General features: G+C 39.4%; 1 protein-coding gene across 1 annotated transcript; it reads right to left on the reverse strand.

Moving 5' to 3' along the window:
• Positions 1-18735: 18735 nt before the first annotated feature.
• Positions 18736-21692, reverse strand: rps28 (ribosomal protein S28). The gene is made up of 4 exons (XM_072364265.1): positions 21612-21692; positions 21274-21321; positions 20059-20181; positions 18736-18851 (listed from the first exon to the last, which is right to left on the reverse strand). The coding sequence occupies exons 1-3, from the start codon at positions 21648-21650 to the stop codon at positions 20059-20061; spliced, it is 210 nt and encodes a 69-aa protein (XP_072220366.1). The 5' UTR covers positions 21651-21692; the 3' UTR covers positions 18736-18851.
• Positions 21693-23729: the final 2037 nt, after the last annotated feature.

A 23729-nucleotide genomic window follows, 5' to 3' on the forward strand; every position in this document is an offset into this window, starting at 1 on the left:
AGGCACAGCTCTACCATTATATAGTTTCACAGCCCTCAAGTCTAAGCTGTAAGCTGCCTGCCATTGGCCAGCCAAGTAGAGGGAGGGGTGCTGTTACTCTCAGGTTTCTGTTCCTCCTCCATTTCTCTGTTAACTATTTATGTTAGAGGCTGTGGAGGAATATGATATAACAAAAATAATACTTTTTAATCTCATATCACCACATCATCTGCTGATGGAATCTAACCAGCTGATATTTCTTGCTCTGAAACAAATTACATCCTTTATTTAGAGGTGCTGTTGAAACAATCCCGAGAGGAATATGTGTAATATTTGTAAACAGGCAACTTAATCCATTCATGAGTACAGGAACACCCTGAAATTGGTAGATAATTATATCAGCCAGATGAAAACTTGTACTGTTCTACAGTACACACAAAGTGAGTCATTCAATCCTCTCAGTAAGTCCAAAATACATAAGATAAAAGAAATGGAACCACAGTTTCTCACAATGGTATTTTAATTTCCTTTGTGTGGAAAATAAAAATTTTACAAATACAAAATTAAACAAAGTGACTGTAAACTAGGATTTTTGTGAACAAATGGGTTCACTTAGCTGAATTCTGAAGATAAAATGGGATGTGTGACGCTCAGAAAACAGTAAACACATAGAATTTTCTTTAAGTCTTGAAATGTATTTTTTTCTGACAAACAAATCTTAAGGTTGACTTAGAGACATACATCTTCCAATCATATTAAACTGAATATCAATATTTCATCACATTTATAAAGCTGAAACATCAACTGGATGTTGTAGTACAGATATCATAATTTAAACAGGTTCCTTCAAATGTAGAGAAAGAGTGATTGTACAGCCTGTATGTGAGGATTTCCTAATCATCTCTCCTTGGATAATGTGAGGAATGAATGTTAGGAGAGGGTTGTGCATCTGATTTGGCCTGAGGTGCTTTTCTGCAATGATCTGCTACTGGCAGGCTGGACAACTGTGAGAATTAGGGGAAAGTTCACATGGCAGAGAATGCCCATAATACAGCAGTAGGGTTTTCTAACAGCCTCTGTCTGGCAGCTTGCAGTCCATAGTCTGTGTGATCTGGGGCAAGACCACAAAGAAAGAGCTGGGTTAACCCTTTCCTGTCTGCAGCCAGGGCTAAGTAGGTGAAAGGTAACTGGGGGATGGATGACTGCGTTGAGATGGGAAACTCAGGTGTAGAATGCAACAAACATGCATGACTTTCCCCAAAGCCTTATTTGGAGGGGAGTTTACACTTAACATTTTATAAAAGCTTATTCAGTTGTAAGTAATATCTAATTCTCATTTTTAAGTTTTAGTTACAGGGAAATGAAAGGCCAAGTGAATTAGAGGTATATGTGTGAAGCAGGATCATTGTACCTTCTTCAGAAACTGTGTAGTAATATTATATGACTGTTAAGTGGTTATTAAGGATGGTACATCTGAAAATAAGCACCTTCCTTTAGAAACAGAACTTGACAGATATGAGCATGTACAGTAAGAGAGTAAGTGAAGAAAGGTGGACTTTTAATAACATACTCATTTCTAAAAGGATTTATTATTTTTCTTTTGAAGGAAGGCTTCTGATGTGGAAAACAAGGCAGTAGAATGCTGTAGTTCAAGTCAATTATAGAACAAGTTGGTAAGGAGGTCGATGTACAAAATATTGGGAAAATGTTGTAGTGCGGTGCTGCAGTTGGCAAGTCTGGAAATTGTAGAAGAAATTATTAATTTTTGAGATTCTCATATTTCATCATTGATTGAAGAACTGCAGTGTTTTGTTGAAGTAGCACAATGTGCTTGTAGTGTTGTCAAATACTCATTCAGAGGAGCCTCTTTGTTATTTATCTTTATTTCATTTAGTGATTCTAACAGATGCATAAACAATATGTGATGATTCATCTTTACCATTAATAACATGCTGTTGTTTATTAAGTTTCTACTATTGTATCACATTCTTTTTAATTGTCTTGTATTTAACATGTAATCTGCAAAGTAAACAGAATTGCCAAAATAGTTTGAGGCCGTATTTTCTTTCAAACTGTAGTGGAGTTAAACAATAAGGTAAATAAAAGTGTGTCAAATAGTACTAGTAGCAGTTTTCATGTAAATGGACTTTGTCACATTTCAACATGGATTTAATCCAAAGAAGGGTTATAAAACAAAAAACAAATGACAGAATTATCAGCAGTCAAATTATACACACTTCAGAACATATTGCACAAGTCGACTGAATAAACATCACTTCAATCTATTTAATATCTGTGATAATATCCGAGGCATATGGGAATTTGTCTCTTCTGCATCTTCTGAATCAGATTCTCAAGCCACACAGACGTATGTTAGTGATCATCACCGGATCCACACCTCGGCACAGCTGCTTTTTCGATTTCCTAACATGGCTGCTCCCATCTCTAGCCAGCATGGTGACCTTTTGCCCAGATTCCAAACACAGAACATCTGTAAATCCCAGTGCAGCCCACAGACTTAGTCATGTATGAGGGGATGGAAAGAAAGAGGGGGAAAAAACAGGTGCTGGAGGATTCTATAGCAGTAAGCCTCTGGTTCCCATGGATAGATTGTGATCTATGATCTTTTGCATTTTTTTCTTTTTTGACAGTTTCATGAGGTTTTGGATGGGTTTAGTCAAAGATTTTCCCCATTTGTGTTTGCCAGAAATAGATTTCTGAATATATATTTTGAAAATGAAAGTAAAAATTATACACCCAATTTACACCACCTGCTTTCCTCATTTCTGGTATAAGATATTCATGATGAGCAGACAATCTCTGGCCTTTTGAACTGACTCCACAGCAACTGATTGAAATGCATGAGTCTTTGACACTGTAGTAAAGTGAAAAGATTCTATGATGTAGTGCAAGTGTATTTGGGATTTTACAGAAACAGACCTGCTGGTGTTGTGTTTGTTGCTCAGCTGATAGATCTGAGAGGGCTAAGTGTTTATTAGCATACAGAGCAGGTAACTGAGATCCAATCACAAGTCTTCCCTGAGTATCCATGTAAGGATGCATGGTAGTGCCACGTGTGGGCACTCTTACTTAGCACTATCCACCTGTGATTGAATCACTTTGAACCAAAACAGAACAGCCATAAAGTCAGAGTTCGACAAGAGGGGTAAGTCTAGAAGGTGTGGTAAACCATGAATGGATGCCAGAATACACAATACCAGGGGCCCTAAATACCTTGGGGTTTAAACATAATTGATAAAATCATTAGTCACACATCTGCTTCCCAAATGTCATGCAGGTTTCTACCAAATGACTTCCACCACACTCACCATATTACGTAGACGGTTACAACTTAATCAAGCAAACAGTTCATGATAGTTACACTTGCTTTGATTCATACACACCCTTGCATGAAAAGAACAATTGTCCTGAACTTCCCAATTCCCAATTCCCATTCCATACCAAGACAGCAGCCAGCCAGGAAGACACACTACTGCCTCCCAGCGGTTCTCAGCAAGGGCACAGCACTTCTATTAGTTCAGGCTTGACCTGTGCTCATTTATCCATGGGGGCCCTATAGGTACCTGATTTACTATCGCTGCCTCAGGACCTACATACTGAACCCAACATAGCAACCACACCAAATGAAAGTCTGCATTTCTTTTAGCCTCCAGTTGGGCTGTGAGATGAGCTGTGACTTGTTTAATCGTCAGCTTAGTTCACTGCAAACAGCCAGTTAGGGAGAGCAGGTTGAAGGGAAATTAGATTTTATTTGAATATTTTTGCATCAACATGGTTAAAACCAAGCTGTCTGAGCTAGCATCAGCATGGTTTTAAGGAATTTCTGAGCTACTGAACTCGGAATATCTGTTCACATAGGAAAAAAAAAAACTTGTGACATAATACTAGTTACATAACAGAAAATAATGCATAATTACTATCTATGTGGTCCAGTGCCTTGTTTGTGCAGCTGCAAAAAAGTAAATGTACACAAAATCAATTATTGCAGGTCAGTCTTTTTCTTGCATTCTGAGACGTAGATGCATTCTGACAACACAGTTGTCTCTTTACATACCTTACATGAACTGCTCAGCTTCCACTTGCACAGACATGTGCTGCATGACAAAAAAATTTTTTTCTCATCATTGCCTCTGCTTGGCGGACTACTATGCAATACTTAAACCTCTAATTCTGGTCAAGAACAAAGTCCCACTGATAGATGGATGTGTCTTATACATGGACACATACATTCTTTTACTGCTCATTGACTAAATGTGGGTCGCAGCTGGCAGGAAACAAAAGTACAGAACGTGCAGTTTCCGGATTGGAAAATTGAGATATGTATTGACTGTGGGTCACCTCAGCAGCTGTCTATGCTATCACTTCTTTATGTTGCAGGGAATTTAAAGTGATTTACAGAATGCTTGAGGTAGACATTGTCCTTCTATTCTGAACCAGCAAACAGTGTACCTTTAAAACTGCACACTGGTATTGAACTAGATCCTCAGACTAAATTCAGCAACAACATATTAGGAAAAATAACACTACACCGAATTTTAACAAAAATCACCATGGCTTAATCTATGGCTTAAATAGATTAGTTGGCAAGTGAAAATGTAAATATTAAATGCAATTTTTTTTCATAAACAGCTGCAATCTCATAAATGTCACCCAAAAATATCAATTAATTTAGGTTTCATTTCCAAGAATGAATAATATCTAATCAGTTATTTTAATAAATTATCACTGACAGCAGTGGCTACATATCAGTGTCCTGAAGTTCCAGGGGTTTTTTTTGTGCCAAAGTTTATGGATGATGGTTAGAATATTTATATATAATAAAATCTCTTTTTTCTTTTTTTACTGGGTTGCTGCAGGTTGTTTACCTGTATGTCAGATCTCTGAAACTGTGACATCATCAGACAGCTGAACTGATGGGTATCCCCTGAAAAGTGTATCCAATGAGATTGTGTGCATATTTATGTAGAAACAGTTTCCCTGATTTCTTTTAAGTGGTAATGCAATGTTCACCCAAATATCAATAATTACAGTACAACTGTAACTGGGCATTTGATGGAAAATGTTCCAAACCTCACTGGATTCTATGGCCTTGCTATTAGAAGTGAAAGTTTATCCATTTTTAAAAAAAAGAAATTAGGTACGTACTGGGGTGAGAAATATGAGGCAGGATTAAACCAATTTCTTTTATTGTTTTAACTGATATATTGAGGTGGAATTTAATGAAAACAAAGTCTACCCAAAACAAGTGATTGGGAATTGTTACAATCTCTTTAGTTAGATTCTATCTTTACAGTGTGAGAAGTTGAAATATTAATGAAAAATTTATTCTGTCTGATGATGCTGTAGAATAGAGCTATAGCTCAGTTGAGTTGTGGATTAGAGTAAGACTGAAGTATTTCTTTCAAAATATTTTAAAAAATGTAAATTCCTTTAACAGTGTATATATGAAGACCACAGAAGCCCTGTTGTGAAACACTATGAACAAAGACAAACACAAGGCCACTTGAGACCAAACATGTTGTAAAGGTCAATACTGAATCCCTGAGTGTAGCAGCTGTAAATAAATCAAACATATACTTATATCATCGTGGGATTCAGCGCAAATGAGGCAGCTGTGAGTGCCAAATTTGTTCCCCAGAACCCACCTCTGAGACCTAAATCTAGCTATTCAACTTGGGAAGCTAGAACTTCACGTATCCCAACAGCATCAGAGGATGCAGCTTTGTTCTTTTTTTGTCTACAGTATGAGCCCCTTGGTGTGCTTCCCAGTTGTTAAACCTGATTCCCATGAACTAATTGGCCAAATGTCAAACATCCAAGCACGAATACTGAGTTTACCAGAATGTAAGAAGCAATTCAGGTCACTGGTTGTGGGTTACCCATCACAATTCATTGAGCCATTCATTTTAATTAATGCAAGTGAAAGTGGATGCTGTTCAGATGGAGGAGACACTGAGGAGAACGGAAGAGGGATCTAACTGGGAATGAGGCCTGTTCTGGGAAAGATGTGGGTATTGGCAGACAATCTCTGCTAAACGCTGCGCAGCTGGTGGTTTGGAGAGGTAAGAGGAAAAAAGGCGTTCCAGAATCCCTACAGGGAACAGCAAACAGAACAATTCTGGAGGAACACTTTGTAAAAGTGTTCCTCCAGAACAGTTGGGGTCCTGACCTAAAACAGTAACAAAGCAGCTGTGCTCTCACTGACATTTCTGCAGAAACAATACCTTAACATCTTTTGCTCCTTTTGTAAAAAGGATAAAATGCTCTCGGTATGTCTGGAAACCATTTGGCAGCCGAAAGAAGACAGTGTCAAAAAGTCTCTGCATTACAGAGACTGTTCTAACGTTAAAGGGTTCTCTCAATGTCAAATTAGTCTTTAAATGTTGATCCACATAGACAATCTTGTAATTTGTTCACTTGTGACTGCCCTGCATGAGACTAGAACAGGCAGACAAAGAGTATGTGTGCATGTTTTTGCACATTTATTGCCTTTCAAGTTGAGACAAACCATTAAAACTCCAATAACTGTATGTAAGGAGGACCTCGATCAGCTTTAATCTCTAATCTGATTTCCTAACTGGGAAATTTCACCTAATGGTGAAATGAAAATCAGCTAATTCACCCACCCAACGATGTCCAACTGCATTTAACCGTACTCAAAACATAGGTAAAGGGATTGTTATCCGTGTATACAGTGAAGGTGCGGACATAATAGAGGTAATCTCTAAATTTATCACAGATTGCCCACTTCAACGCCAGGAACTCCAGTTTGCCCGAATGGAGATGGTAGTTTTTCTCAGCAGGCGTAAGTGTCCTGGAGCCATAAGCAATAACACAGAGTTTGTTTCCCTGTTGTTGATAGAGTACTGCTCCCAAACCTTCATTTGAGGCATCAGTGTGAAGGACAAAGGGCAAGTTATAGTCTGGATAGGCCAAAATGGGTGGACTGGTTAGCATGTCAACGAGGCACTGTGTTCTTGTGTCCACTGGACAGCTGTTTTGGATGAAAGCGGACCTTTCTTTGGGCTCTTTAACTGAGTCTTGTTAGGTCTCACTGGGGTGGCTCTCTGGCTGGACTCACTAGGATTCTCTATTAACTTAAACAGTGGCCTGGCTATCCTAGAAAAGTCCTGTATGAATGTTCTGTAATAACCTAGAAAACCTAGGAGAGCCCTGACCTCACCTACATTCTTTGGTTCTCTATCTTTCAAAACCTGAACTGCCTCAAGATCTTTAGGGTCCATCTTCACGAGTCACTAGGCGCCCTAAATACCTGACTTTTGAACAGTTCGCATTTTTTTGGACGTAGCTTAATACCATGCTCTCGCAGGCGGCAGAGCACCCTCCTCAAGTCCTCAACATGGTCGTGAAAGGTCTTAGAAAAGCAGAGTACATCATCCAAGTATAGAGAACAGCATTCATCCCTTAGACCTTCAAGGACTCCCTCCATGCACCTCTGGAACGCGGCAAGGGCATTTGTAAGGCCAAATGGGAGGCGTATCCACTCGTAAAGTCCCCAAGGTGTGCTAAAGGCAGTCAAATGTTGGGAACTCTCCTCTACAAAACCTTGGTGGTATGCACTGCCTTGGTCGAGTATTGAGAACCAGGAGTAACCCCCCAGACTATCCAACAGATCTTGGATGCGTGGAAGAGGGTGGCAGTCAGGGATGGTTTTTCTGTTCAAGCCCCGAAAGTCAACACACAGACTCTTGTCTTTTTTTCTGACACAAACCACTGGGGACGAGTAGGATGAGGTGGACTTTTTGATCCAGTCATGATCAAGCAGATTTTGGACATATTCCTTTACCTCTTTGTATAAGGCCTTGGGAACTGAGTTGTAGGATGTTTGGACTGGGGTGTCATCCTTTAGATGAATTTTTAGCTGCAAGCTTGGGATGCACCCAATGTCAGAATCGTTTTTAGCAAAGACATCCGACTCCTCATATAACATGTCTCCGACTACCTTTTGTTCATGCTCCTGCAGGTGTGATACATAAACAGGTGGGTGCCATTGCTGTGTTGTTGTGTCTTTTGTCATTCATTTTTCTGTTTGTCGGTGCTACCTGAGCTGAGGATGTGTTCACGGTGGAACGGGACATTGGCTCTGAGCTACCTGGAAAACAGTTAACTGGTTTTATTTCAATAACTTCCTCCAGTGTTCCTAAAACTGTTCTCTTTGTGAGATAGATGTCATGTTTAGTGGCGTTCTGTACAGGAATTTTGACAATTTTGGTGAACCCACTTGGAACATCTACGATCGCTAAAACAATTCCAAACCCTCAGGACAATTACTCACTAAGTTGGGTTGAAAAAGCATAGCCCCGCCCTCTGGCCATTCCCTGATACTACACCTCACCTCGCAGATTTGCCCTGCACAGATAGTTACACCTCTCTTCCCTGTCCTCACACTGTACTCCTCTGCGTCATCTGGGGTCAAAACCTGGAGGGCAGAAACTAGGGCTTCCACTGCACTGTCACTGATACTTAAGGCTTCTTTGAGCAACACAGAAATATCAGCACCCTCTCTCTGTTCTTTGATTATCTCAGCTATCACCTTACTGCCCAGAAGAGGAGAACTAAGGCAGTTCTTGCTGATTAACATTGGCACTTGGATGGTGACATGTCCACAGTTCTTGCTACCAACCGGCAGTTCAACATCTGCCCATCCATCAAAGGGGACATCTGTGCCATTGGCTGCAGAAATCTCCAGAGATTCACTGAGGAGGAGAGTACCAAGTGGTTGGAATTGGACATTGGGGACTGCTTCTTCCATCCATGTTCTCCCCACCATCGTCACTTGAGCCCCTGAGTCAAGCAGCATTTTAAGAGGGACTCCATTAATAGCACATGAAACCATACATCGCTTTCCTATGAGCTGTGCCAAGTGATTTCTCGTTAGTGATTGACATTGTATGTTTGCTTTTACAGAACTGGCTGTTTTAGAGCAGCTGGCTCATGCTGGGGCCCCCTTAACTGTCACGATCACTGGCTGCCCCTCTCCAGTGATCTTGGCCCGTTTCCCGACATCCTTCTTTGAAGACAGCCGTTGTCCAGCTTGGCCACATACAAAGCAGTGGGGGCAGCTCACCTTACTCTGCTGGACACAGTTGCTGCATCTGCCTCGGGCTTCAGATGTTGGTGGCTGAGGACGGGCTGCAGTTGAGTAGGCTTCACCATTTGGGCCAAGTGTTTGGTCAGGGAGGAAACTTGTGCAGTCGGTTCTCTAATAGCAGCACGATTAGCCTGTAATTCAGTGTCAACTTGGGTTTGCTTAGTGGAGTCACTACTGTCAGGCTGAGCAGCATTTACAGTCACTGGTCGGTTCTTAGCTACTGTGCCAAGGCGTTTCAGTCTTTCTGTCTCCTCACTAGTAGACTTGGTTATTTGAGCTAAGAGATGGTCATCGGTAACCTGTAAGTCTGTGAGAAGAGGTTTAAGATCTCGTCGAACATGACTGCTTTTCTCATTTAACCCTTGGTAAAGTGAGTGGAGAAAGGTGCCTTGAACGAGTTTTTTGTCGTAACTAAACTGCACCCGGCTGTTGTGACTCAAACGAAACACGCTGCTTTAAACCCATTGTTTTGTACAAAAATTGTTGTGGGCTCTCTTTATCTTGCTGTCTGGCATTACTTAGCTCTTGAAAAAGCTCAGTGCTGCTTTTGTCTCTGATGTGTGCACGGAGAAATCGCTCGAGTTCATCAACATTTAAGTCACTTTTGTTTGTTAACATTTCTCTGAAGGTACCAGGTTTTATGACTTTAATCACAGTGCGAATTCTCTGAGTCAGTAAAACATTGCTTTTTCCCTTCATCTATTTGTTTACAAAGGTTTCTGTAAGACATGTCAGACCCAACATCAGAGATTTGTCCACCATGTAGCTTAAACTCTGTGTGGGAGCAGAGCTGCAAAATCATTAACCCCTCAGTACCTGATCTCCTGAACTGGAGGACGTACTCACTCTACCATGGAGGATGCCACCTGCTGATGTCGAAGTGGCAAGGTTCCTTGGTGGCAGACTGTCTCTTCCTAGAGGTGCTGAAGGTGGGTTGATGTGTGCATCTCTGTCCGATGATTGTGGTGGTGGCAAATGAGTTTCTCCGTTCATCTGCGATGGTGGTGTGGGAATGTCTGGATGGTTGTGGTCAGGGTGAGGCGGAGTGGAGCATCGCTCTTCATGGGCTGTTGCCTCTGCTGCTTTAGGCGTGGTCTGGATATCTCCACTTCCTCCGATGTCTGTGGACAGCAGGTCGTTTAGGAGGAGGCGTTGGCTCATACCTTCATCCTCCATGGTGCTCAATTTCTTGCTTCGGAGGTAGTCAACAATCAAGTCATATAGTTCTGGTTCACTGACGTCATCAACATTGGAGTGGTGCATCCATCATCAATCCAGCTCATAACTTCCTGTAGCTGGTTGACACTCAAATACGAAAGACTCTTCTGGATCTTGAAGATCAGCATCCGCCGTGGGGTGACAGTGGCCATTATGACGTTACACTCATGGCTTCTGCTCTCTGGATGACTCACTGGGTTGCAGCCTTCCCTAAAGCTTTGGGCACAGATTCACATCGTCTCAGCACTCACTTCACCAGGTGGTGGCGCTAAACAATCCCGGGCGAGCCCCCAATTGTTACCGGTACCAGACCTAGGGGAAATCTGGACCAGCAGCAAGGGTTACACAGGCTAGAGAGCACTGCGTAGCCAAGGTATACGTGTACTAACTCTGTGAATTAACAAGGAGAGGACGAGAGTTAGCGTTGCTCATGCTCGTTTATTTCTGAGCTGCGCATGAGTGGAGCCAAGTAGCTATTCTCCCTTGTGAAATCCACAGCAGCACTCGAGCACCACCTATGGCGTAACTATATACTACTTCGTTGATGTGTAGTGTATTGAATGTCAATTGCAAATACATGTATGAATAATTCAGTTACTTACAAAAAATAAAAGGTGTGCCAGATTACATAAAAAACTAAATCTATTAAATATAGCATTTTCCTACCCATTACATGAGCCTGATTTTGACTTGTCTTGAGGAATTTCCACTCGAGTTGGATCAGCCTGTAATGTGATTTTCCACTGTTATTTTGAGTATGATTCCAAATCCAGACCTCCATGGGATAATAATTTTGATTTACATAGATCATTTTTATGTTATTTTGTTCTCAACACATTCCACTATGTAATGAATAAAAATTTTCAACTGGAATATTTCATTCATTGAGAGCTAGGAAGTGTTATTTTAGTGTTCCCTTCATTTAAATTACAGTTGTGAGTGGATGAAACATGAAATAACTTGAGTTAATTCTATCTGTAATAGAATAATGGACAAAATAAATGTAAGAATCCCTTTTTTGATTGTATTAACTTCACCATTCCATTTTTTTCTGATTCCAAGCTGTACTAAGAAACAAAGTTGGAGACCACGGAAACTTAACCCTGCCGTCAGTTCTGTCCCTAGATAGCAAACCTGAGGAGTCAGCAGAAAAACAGAACAGTAACAATCTATTACATGGATATCCTTTTTAAAAGGAACATGTTGTTAAATTCAAGCACATTGGCTAAAATCTTCTGTTCATTATTTTCCCCAGTAATGACAAAAGCATTTATGCAGTAATTTCACATAATGTCATGAGTGGCCATTTTGACTCTTGTTTTACTATTCACTGAGAATCATTAAAGGTCTAACTCAGTATTGGGGGGAATGTTCCAATGTTTTAGCACATGAAAAGATTAATGTTAGTCTCATAAATATGAATTAAAACCACAGCTACACAAAGTCACTTATCTATACTTTATTACCTTGATTGTCAGAGACTGGTGGTGAGATAGGACCCAGATGCAGCTTCTTTCGATTCAAAAAGAAGGTTTATTCAAAAATAGGGAGCAAGGCAAAACAGAGGGAGTGGCAGAGCCGGATTCAAAAATACTTAACATTAACAAAACAAGGCTATGGAAAAACAACACTATGAATAAATACTATGGCTATATTAACAAGGCAGGAACCAAACTTATCTTTCTGTGGCGTGGCGTGAAGGGATAGTGAGGATTCTGTAGTGACTGAAAGTAAACCAGGAAGCTAAATACTGTGAAGGGAGTGATCAGTGACATGAGGTGCAGCTGTGACCAATTAACCAGGTGACTTGAGTGAACTGAACGTGACGGGGGAAAAACATGGCTAGAACATAAGATGGTTAAACAAACTGTGACATAACATAAACTGATCGGCAGACTGTGACATTGATTAGTAATTAAGTGTTATCAGTTAAGCTTCCTTCATATCTGATGGAAAGATATGGAGAGAAATTGATTTTCCCAAGATAGTGTGCACAATAAAAGGAAACTGATCACACTGCAAACAGCCTTTCTTACTCAGTAGTGATAGCTAACTGTTATACTGTAAACTGCAACAAAGTTGGTGACCTTGATATCAAATTAAGTTTAACCTGAAGCTACCTTTAAATTCCTAGCCTCATCTATCAAAGTCTTAAAACATTCCTGATCCCATCAGATTACCAGACAGCACCACATAAACATTGATACCTCTGGAAGAATACCTGGCTGTGCAGTAAATGCACAGTGCCCATATTAATTTTTCATTCATTTCAGTGTTTATTTAACGTTTTGTGTGCAACAGAATTTTCACACCCAGCTTTTTCATCATCTGTCCGCAACACCCTTTATTATTATCAGCTGTCTGCCCAGAGTCTCATACTGTGATTCCTTAGCAAGTCACATTGCCAGACTGTGCACCTGCTGTTGTGCAGTGCATTGTGGGAGGAGATATTTTACAAGTCATATGCATTGCAGGAGATATTGCCTTGAAAAATAAACGAATAGCTTGTTTTTCCGACCTTCACACAATGTAGCCTAACCCTTTTGCACTTTAACTTACATTAAAGAGAATCAAGTAAGACCAAACTGTGTTTGGCTTTTTATCCCCATGTTACCCTGTGTTATATTGGTGTATATTTTCTGCAATATATTGTTTTTGTCTACATTCAAAACTGTTGGTGAATATTGCAGTGCTTTGATAAGCAGATATTTGACTGAGGAAAGTGCTGTGCATGTTTGAAAGTTTTTAATCTTTAGTTTCAGTATTTTTCCAACAGGTGAAAATTTGGCTTTTATCTTATGGCATAATTACAGTAATGTTACCCTCTGCAGTTAGTGAAAGGACACAAGGATAATCTGTTGAAAGACAGTGTACTAAAGTTCAATCGAACTTGAAGAAATTGAAGAAAGGAATAGAAAGGGAAAAAAAAATGTACTGACCAAGAGAGAGCGGACAGGAACCAGCAGAGGGAGAGTAAGAGAGGGGCAGGGAATGCCCTCTTGTTAACTCTCTTCTTTCATGTCCAATGGGCCCCATCCGTAAAATTTTTGGGCTGTGACCCAAGCCTTCAGGCTCAGAGTGTGTAAATCAGAGGCTTACTCTCCCTAGAGATTTTCTGACCTACCCTGCTGCACATCCTGTTTGAGCTGATGAAAGACAAGTTGAATTGTTGAAATTTAATCACCAGCATTTGGTAACTTACACACAGCAGTGCAACATAACTGTTGAATCACTGGCCAATTCTTGCTTGCCCTTCTGACATGTAGTAGATTAAAATAAATCCATCTGCTCTGGTGGGTGTGTTATACACAGAAACCTTTCAGTGTGTGTGTTATACCTCTACTGTGCAACATTTCATATATAGCTATATATATCTATATCTATAAAAACAACAAACAAAAGCCTTGTCTAGCTTGCAGGTGAAATACTGTCTGCACATATGTATTAATAGTCCAGTAATGGAATACCTAATAAACAAACACTTATAGTGGACAGTCTGGTCACCTGTTGCCTTCCTATGTGTCAGTCTATGCAGTATGTCTATCCAAACGTTCCACTCACTCCTCATTAGTTCATAGTTCAACCTGTGTTGTGTATATTCTGCAACATCTGGAACAGTGTTGCAGGCACCGTGTGAGTGAGCATGCACACGGTGCACCTTGGTGGCATGCAGACAAACATAGCCTGGGATGTATCTTGTTCTAACCTGGTGTATTTTTGCTTCAGAGATTCGGGGGGGGGGGGGGGGGGGGGGGGGGGGGGGGGGGGGGGCGTAAACACATGCCAGCCACGGATCTGGATGGGTGGGTTATGCAGGGCGATGGGAGAGAAATGGAATGTCTAGACAGGAGGGGACCTTGGTGACACTGATTTGCTTTTATGTGCAGAGGTGCTGTTGACTGTGAAGTCAGCAGAAAAACATTAGTGAACTGAAGAACACTTTTGATATTTTCTGTATTTGGGTCAAAGTGCAGTCAAAGAACAAAGCATTATTCCAGTACTGATAACCACTGACTGCTAATTTATCCTGAACTGAAACACAGTTGGATAAATAGTTCATCCAGATGCATACAGAGATTTGCTTCTAAGATTACGAAAAGATTACTTTTTATTTTTTTCATTCTTTCTTAAGTCTTCTACTATTTCATCTGCCTCTTGTTCCCTCTTAGAGTTCAACTGGCAAGTGCTGGCTTGCTCATCCTCTTGAACTTAAACACTGAATAGCTTCCAGGAATTCATTTGTAGCTTGGTGTCAGTTTTCCTCTCTGGTTTCACATTCTTCTTGGTTGTGTGTAAGTTGAAGCCACAGGAATCCTTCAAAGTTTACACCCCGTAAAACTGTTGCTGCAACGCGGTGTGCAGTGCTACACTTTATAAGACATTAAAATGAGAGGCCGATGGGGACTGTGATATTCCGAGGTATTAACTATGACAATAAAAAAAAATAAAAGTGATTTTTTTTCCCTTTTTTGAAGAACATTTCATCATATTTCATTTATCTCTACAATACTTTGTTGGTGACTGCTAACTGCAAAAGCTGTTTGTGTGGTACATTATGTACCCAATGAACTGTAAAATGGTGTAAACTTTGGTTTATCATCATCTACAGACATTTAGCTGACCAAGCAAGATACTGTAAGGATTGTAAGACTTCTGTTAACTGTCACATGAAAATTTACAGAAAGGGAGAAATCACTTTATGATTTCCCAACTGGCCTGATTTACAGACTCAAGTAATTCTCTGGATAATTCTTCCAATACTTATATCCACTGAGGTCATTCGTGCAAAAGGAAATGGACTGAAAAGTCTTTGATATTCAGAATTTAAATAAAGCCATGCTAAGCCAAGATCACAAGCATTTATGAGCAAACTGAACTTCATGTACTGCAGGAACCAAAAGCAGACTGAGGTAACCAAATAACAAATTGTAGCAATGTCACTCAGCGCACTATACATTAAATATGAAGAATAATCTGTAAATGAAAACAAAATATTGTAAACTTATAGTGAATCGGTTTCATAAAGTCTTTAGTAGTTTATGATTAAGACCCTGAAATAACTTAAGGCAGTGGAAAAGAGCAGTTCAGAACAGCAGAACATTTCAGATGTTAAGAAATGCAGCACTTTTTGCAATCATAGATTTCCTTCAATATTATCAACTGTTTATGTCACTAAATATGAATAGAAAGGGTTTTTAACTACACACTGGTCAGAGAAATCTGAAAAATGCTCAGGATGACACTGAAGTTTGAACGGACTGACAGCATGTTAGTCTGATATTGTTGTGTAAAGCTGGGGCTCCATGAGGTCACATTAGACAAAGGGCTTATGCAGTGATGCTGCCCTCTAGTGGAAAAATATTAACTGCAAGAAGTATTGTTTTGTCGCTTAAAGCTGATGAAAGAGAAGTTGAAATGTTGAAAATGAATCACCAGTATTTGGTAACTTACACACAGCAGTGCAACACAACTGTTGAATCACTGACCAATTCTTGCTTACTTTTTACAAGGCAATGCTTTTACAGTCGTATGAAAAAGTTTGGGGACCCTTCTTAAGCTGCATTATTATTGACTCTGTCTTCACAGAAAATTATTACAGTGGCATGTCATTCATTTTCTAATAATATACATAATACTGAGGTGTTTTCCAGACAAAGACATTTAGTGTAGCAATAGCAATATAGCGACTATCCTGTCCTCCTGTTAGTCACTCGTGCATGGATGCAGGAAACTGTTTTTGATGCGCTCTTTACAAACCAATGTCCATATGTATTTTCCACATTTGGGCAATGTTCCCGTTTAATGATCCAAAATAAAAGTTACAGTGTAAACCTTATTATATTGATGCAAAAATAACTGATATGTGACTTTGTGATGCCGGTGGAAAAACAAAGGAAGCCTGGTGAGTGAGCGGTAAAAAAAGCATGACCTTCCACCCCATGATGCCCGGATTAACTGCACCAATGCTCAGGGGCGCAACTACCTTCTTTCTGCGGGGTCGCAAAGGAAGTCGAAAATTTGTGACGTCATTGTTGGCCAGCTAATCAATAACGTGCCTCTGTTATTGATCATAATATTTACACATGCACAAAAGCTGTTAAATAAAGAAAATGCCTACTCTAAATTATTTTTCCCCCATCGTTTTGGGTGCCCCCTCTAGTGCTCAGCATATAGTGCATACCCACTTTTTGCAGCACTGCCCGTACTTATAAAGAAAACACTATACAGCCACTTGTGGAGACCTGACATAACCTATGAAAGACAGACAAATAAACAGATGTGGCTCCTTACAAGCAAGTTGTGTGAAATTAAATCAAATTTTAAAAATATGCCATACAAAAATTTGGGCACCACTCTCATGTTATTGAGTTGAAGACCTGTAACTACTTAACACTGATTAACTGGATCACAAAATTGGTTTGGTGAGCTCAGTAAGCACTAAACCTCATGACAGGTGCATCCAATCATGAGAGACGGTATCTAAGGTGGCCAATTTCAAGTTGTTCTTCTCTTTGAAGAACCTCAAAACAACTCTCAAATGACCTGAAAACAACATTATGGTTTAGGGGAAGGCTACAAAAAGCTATCTCAGAGATTTCAGCTGTCAGTTTCTACTGTGAGGAACCGAGTGAGGAAATGGAAGGCGACAGGCACGGTTCTTGTTAAGGCCAGAAGTGGCAGGCCTAGAGAGGCAAAGGTGAAAGATGGTGAGAATGGTCAAAAACAACCCACAGACCTACAAGATCATCTTACAGCAGATGGTGTCACTGTGCATCCTTCAACAATCCAGCGTGCTTTGCGTAAGGAAAAGCTGTATGAGAGAGTGATGCAGAAGAAGCCGTTTCTGAGTATGCAAAAGCACATTTGGACAAGCCACCTTCAATTTGGAATAAGGTGTTGTGGACTGATTGAGCAAAGATTGAGTATAAGGGCATAACCAGCACCATTATGGTTGGCGGCAAAAGAGCACAGCATTCCATGAAAACCACTTACTGCCTACAGTAAAAATCGGTGACGGTTCCATCATGCTGTGGGGCTGTATGGCTCCATGGTTGTATTTTGCACTTCATGTGTCACACATTTTCAGAGGGAGGTCTGGACTGCAAGCTGGCCAGTTTCTTACGATAAAGCCACACTATTGTAACGCGTGCAGAATGTGACTTGAAATAAGCAGGAACATCCCTAAAAAAAATACTTTTGTTGCTTGGATGGCAGCAAATGTCGCTTCAAAACCAGGATATACCTTTCAGCATTAATGGCGCTTTCACAGATGTGCAAGTTACCCAGGCCACAGGCACCAATACAACCCCATAGCATCACAGATGCGGACTTTTGAAGTTTACACTAACAATCTGGATGGTTCTTTTCCTCTTTACCATGGAGGACACAATGTCCATTATTTCCAAAAACAAACCACATCACACTTTCCCGTTCACGTGGCAATATCTTTTACAGAATGTTGGTTTTTAATGCAGCGCCGCCCGAGGAAGGTCACAAAGGTCACATGCTTTCAATGTTGTTTTTTGACGAGAACATTTTACAATTTGACTTCGGTTTTGAGTATTCTCTACCTAAAAATGTTTATCAATGTTTTAAGTGTGTAATTGAAAAAAAAAAGTGTTGAAAGCCCAACTTTTTTTCTATTTATGTATAAAGTAACTGGTATTTATATTTCATCAGCAGTTGCTTTGCTGTAGCAGTGATATCGGGTTTAGCAAGGGAAGCTCATGGAACATATTGCATTGCACATTTCATTTTATAAACGTAGCCAGTCTTTACAATAATCCCAGCAGAACTTTTAAGTTCTGCTTCATGCAGAAATTTCTCCAGATTGTCTGCATCTTCTGATATTATGGACTAGATGATGACATCCCTAAATTCCTGGCAATTGTACGTCAAGGACATTATTCTTAGAATATTTGCTCACGTAGTGGTGAACCTCACCTCATCCTTTCTTGTGAATGAAAGACTTTCAGGGAAGCTCCTTTTATACCCAATCATGCCATTCACCTGTTTGCTTGGAATGTTCCAAACATTCAGGTTAACTGGCCCAAACTTTTTTGGAAATTGTTGCAGGCATCAAATTAAAAAAATGAGAGCATGCTAAATAAAACAAAGTTTGAGTTTGAACATGAAATGTCTTTGTAATGTATTCAGTTGAATACAACCTAAGGTTATTTGCAAATCATTGAATTCTGTTTTTATTTACACATTGTCCCAACTTTATTGAAACTAGTATGTTGCCCGAGTGTCATAAATGCTAGTACCAACTACAAGAGAAACTGAGTCGGATACTTGCATCATACAAGTCACTTCACTTTTACTAGTGCCATACATTTAATTTAATAGTGATTTGAGGGAACAAGCAAGCCCATTAGATGAAATAATAAACACAAGACTGCTGCTCAAGCTGATACCCAAATTTATTTCAAAACATTTCAGAGATGTAATCCACTGCGAGTTAAATGGACACCATCCACAGCTCCATAGCACTGGATTGGCACCTCAGCTTCAACAGGCACTGTGAAGACAAGAGCTCAGTCACACACCACCTCAAAAAGGACTACACCCCACAAAAGGCTAATTCATGCTTAAGGTTAAATACGCATATGAGCAGAGACGGCTGTCCATCCTCTGCATTCATTATTTTGGTACATTTGGGATGCGGCAAACAGAGAAGGACCACCAGAAATCGCAGTGTTGCACAGTATATTTATATTTAATTTGTTATACATTTATCATTATTGATATATTTATACTTTTCAATTCCCCTACCGGGGGATGAATCAAGTATTTTCTACTTGATCTATTCCTCACGTGTAACCAGCGAAAGGAAAAAAACAAGACAGAAAACGAAATGCTGGAACCTTTTGGAGAGAGGCTGACTGCATTATCATCATCTCCTCCACGCTTTCTATTCTCTGAAACTGATGTCGGAACTCAGACCTGCCCTCTGGTGGATGCATTACCAACAACCATGCCACCATAAAGCATGCATGGGAGTGTGTGGGGCAGTGATGCTTGCAGGTTGAAGCGAATGTGCCGATTTACGCATGAAAAGGGAGCATAAATTAGCCCGGTCCCAATGTCAGTCACCTGATGCTTAAAAAAACTAACTAAAAACGCGACATAATGATTAAATAAATCAGCATTTGTCAGAAATCCTCCAATATCAGAGGTGTTCTGCTATTCATAAGTTGTAAAAATATGGTCTGGTTTAATCAGGGACCAGAAAAAGTAAAAGTATCGGAGATTGTGGCGATGTACACCTTTTACATTTCAACCTGCTGACCACCAGCGCTCTAATTAGGACTGGGATGAAGATTCACTAAACGATAAAGACTAATGTGAAACTTGCTGATAGAGAATACATTAGACCTGGAAAATGTTCGGTCTTTCAGAGATTTTATTAGTTTTTGTTTTGTACTGCAATGTATTAAAACTTTCTCTAATATATTCTATTATATCTCGTTGTACATTGTATAAGGACAATAAAGGGCATTCATTCATTCTATAATAGCCCTCACCATTTACATTTATTTGGAGGGAAACTTATGGAAACTCCATTTTTGATACGTTGCATTCCAATGCCAGGGTCCTACCTTACCATCCAAATTTAGTTTTAATATCATTTTCAACGCAAGTTTCTCTTTTGATCACCAGATTCAACATTTTTGGCTGTAATAAGGTATTCGCTATAGTATGGCGACGAGACTATTAAATCTCACCTATCGCAGCCTCCTGGCTTCTCTTTCAGACTCCAGAAGTGTCAGCACATCTCCTTCTCTGACTGGGCCCTTGACATTCCTGATGATGGAACGATTGCTGTCGTCCATGAACTCAACACGGACCTGGAGGTCAGGAAAGCAAGAGAACCAACGTTTGAATTTTCTGCAGACCTGAAAGTCCACTAACACTTACGACAAAACTGATGGGTTCAGCTCTAGTGACATGATATATGAGGAAGAGCTAGAATTTACCTGACAAATGCTCTTTTATTAAAAGCAATGTAAAAAAAGAAAAAAGAAATTGGTGCAGGAAAGCACCTACAACTCAACTGCAACTTTGTGGCAAATATAAAAACTCCATTTAAAACAGACTACCAAGCAGATGGGAGGCAGTTCTCCAATGAAAACCATGCAAACGTCAAATGTCAATATCAAACCAAAATACTCAAGAGCCCAATTAAAGAATGAGTACAGTAAACTATTAGCATCGACCAAACGTCAGGTCACAAGATGAAAGTTCTGTAAATGTTAGCTTAGCAGAGATTGAGAATAAAACTTAACGTACATTAGAAATATAATAAACAGATGGGCTTAGAAATGTATAACCAGTTGCTTTAAGATATGTCAAACTGTAACAAGCATTAAGCTTCCTACAATTTTTTTAAGCATGTGAGAAGAGATCATGACAAGGGATCTATTCAAGGACAAATAGTTCATGTTATGCATCTGTACAATAGGTCTACAAGTCATAATAGTAAGGACAATTTAACATTAATTTTCTTCAGTTTAATACAAGTAAAATGTTTATACTATGCTGTATGATGCCAAAGTAGCAATCCGTCAAATTTTATTCACACATTGGATAATACATTTATTTCTGGAATTGAGCATTTAGAGATAATCTACCTTATTTGGAAAGGTACTAACCAAAGGATCACAGGGTTTGTCTTCACAACAGAACATATACTCTCAAGTGCCAAGAGATGTTCTTGTTATTTGGCGCTATATAAAACTGAATTGATTTGAGTCCGATGCACCTGAATGAAGTTCCACCGATCCACAAAACTAGTTGCTACTCGGGTATTTACAGCCGACACTGATGTCATAGTCGGAAGGAATCTGGAGGCTACATTGGATCGGTTAGCTTGCATCAACTATTACAGATAAATGGACCCATGCTTACTAAAAGCTTCGACATTAACCATGTTACCATACCTGTGTACATTGTCCCTGGGAACCAGTTCTTCCGAGCACCTTAGTGACCTGAAGAGAAAACAATGGTCACGTGAATATTACAGCTTAATATCTGTTGATTCCACACACAGCTAAAAACAGTGCAAAAATACACAAACTACCACTTAGCAGCTAGTAAAAACTGTAGCATAGCCGGGCCTCCATGATGGAGGCGCGAGAACAGAAGAGATGTCTTCCATGAACGTACAAATACGTTAATTTAGCTTTAAAAAAATGTTACCATTAAGAAACATGTTCAATAACCTAACAGTATTTTAAGAAAATAATGATTATTTTGACAAGCTTATATGTTTTCTTACTCTTGCAAGCTTGATCGGCTGCACGCGGCTGGCGTCCATGTTGTCGGGTTAGAACAGAAAGGAAGTCACGTGGTGCACCGACCGGAAATATTGCAACATTATAGACACATATATATGTCAATGATTAACACAATTTGATCCAGTTTCTTAAAATCAAATTAAAATGCGAGCACAACAATATAAAAATGAATATAAATAATCACATAAAGCACAAATATTTAGAAAAACACTGATAATTTATCTTACATTCAACTTCCTTTTCCGATGACTTGGGAAATACCATTCAGCGAGATCGTATCATCGTGAAAACTTCGATCAAACCAATTCATACTGCGAACTTAAAAAAAAAAAAAGATTTATTATACGAAATCATGTGCAAAATACATGGCTTACATCATCCTCTATACATTTAAAGGAGCAAGTGCATATGAAGAGTGCAGAAAAGAAAACGTGACAATAAAATCTTCATAAAACAAATAAAACAAAATAAAGGTTGCTAGGGCTTTTGCCGCGAATCGTATTTTTCAAGCAAACTGAAGCGTTTCTCAGCATTTTTACTTTCTGTTATATTAGGGGGGTTGGTAAAGGAAAGAGGGCTGCACGGTGCTGTGGTGGTTAGCACCGTCGCTTCCCAGTGAGAGGGTTCCAGGTTCCTCCCACCATCCTTAGGACTGAGTGTGAGCGTGTGTGTGGTTGTTTGTCTCGTTTCTCTCCAGGTGGCCCTGTGATGTACTGGCAACCTGTTCTCTCGCCCGATGACCTCTGAGATCCGATCGACGGATTAAGCGGGTATAGAAAATGGATGGATGGTAAAGGAAAGAAAGTCTTTATGGAATGATAAAAAAAAAGGAAAAATCGGGGTTTTACATTTATATATTTATATTAATGTATCAAAAATGTACCAAATAGTAATATGTTATTCACCAGAATACTTTTGGATTAATGGGGAATTTTAAATATTCAGAACGAAACGAATATATGTCTTCTTTGGAGAAAATGTATTTAATGGAGTTACAAAATGACAATAAAGGGTGCGTGATGTCATCAAACATTTTTCTAATTGTTTTATTAGGAATTGTAATACCTTCAAAATCACAATTTACAATAAGAAGAAGTGAAAAATTAGGAGTGATGTGAGTCAAGTTGGAAACAATCCCTTGAATTAAATGTAAAGTAGGTTTAGGGATGGCTTTCATCATGGATGCAAAGGAATTACAATTGATAATCAGATTATATTTGAGGCAAAAATTTCATATGTCATCATACACCCTTCACCGTCAACTAAATTAATTAAAGACCAAATAGCTTTATCCATCCAGTCCTTTTCTTTGTAATGTATCTATTGTTCCTTATGGGCGTGTTGCAGTGTTTCTCAATTCCGGTCCTCATGACCCACTGCCCTGCATGTTTTCGATGTTTCCCTCCTCCACCACACCTGATTAAAATGATCAGCTCGTCATCAAGCGACCTGATAAGCAGCCATTCATTTGAATCAGGTGTGGTGGAGGATGTCTGATGTCTCTCAATAACCAAGAGTTAAGTTTAGTTTGACATTCGGTTATTACACTCCACACATTCATATTTTCTCTTTCAGTTAGGTTTTTAGGTATATGTATTCCTAAGTATTTAACAACTGATTTTACAGAACTGTTGTATGCTTCTGTTAAATCACTATGATGAATATGGCATTAACTCACAAATTAACTTCAAATTAAGTTTAAGCCCCGAGGCATTGGAAAATGTGTTAATCGTCTGTATTGTTTTGGGGACCTTGGTTAGGTGTTTCATAAAAATGGTCATATCGTCTGCAAGCTGGCTAATGACAACAGGTAACCCAGTAAAGTTTAAAGGAGCAATGTTTGAATATTTAATAAAAGTAGAAAGCATTTCTGTGGCAATTATAAAGAGAAATGAAGAAATAGGACAGCCTTGTTGTGAATCGATCTATTACTTTTTAATCTATTGGCATAGACAAGGTTTACAATCTCATAATAAGTGTTCAATAACATGATAGGTCTTTACCCGGCTTGGGGATTAAAGTAATTATACCTTGTTTCAAAGTGGGAGGAAATTATAGATTATCAGTTGCTTCCTTCAATGTGAGAGGAAAAGGATTTT

Source organism: Leuresthes tenuis, unplaced genomic scaffold, assembly GCF_036924035.1.
Source record: "Leuresthes tenuis unplaced genomic scaffold, fLeuTen1.0.hap1 SCAF_14, whole genome shotgun sequence".
NCBI lineage: Eukaryota > Metazoa > Chordata > Actinopteri > Atheriniformes > Atherinopsidae > Leuresthes > Leuresthes tenuis.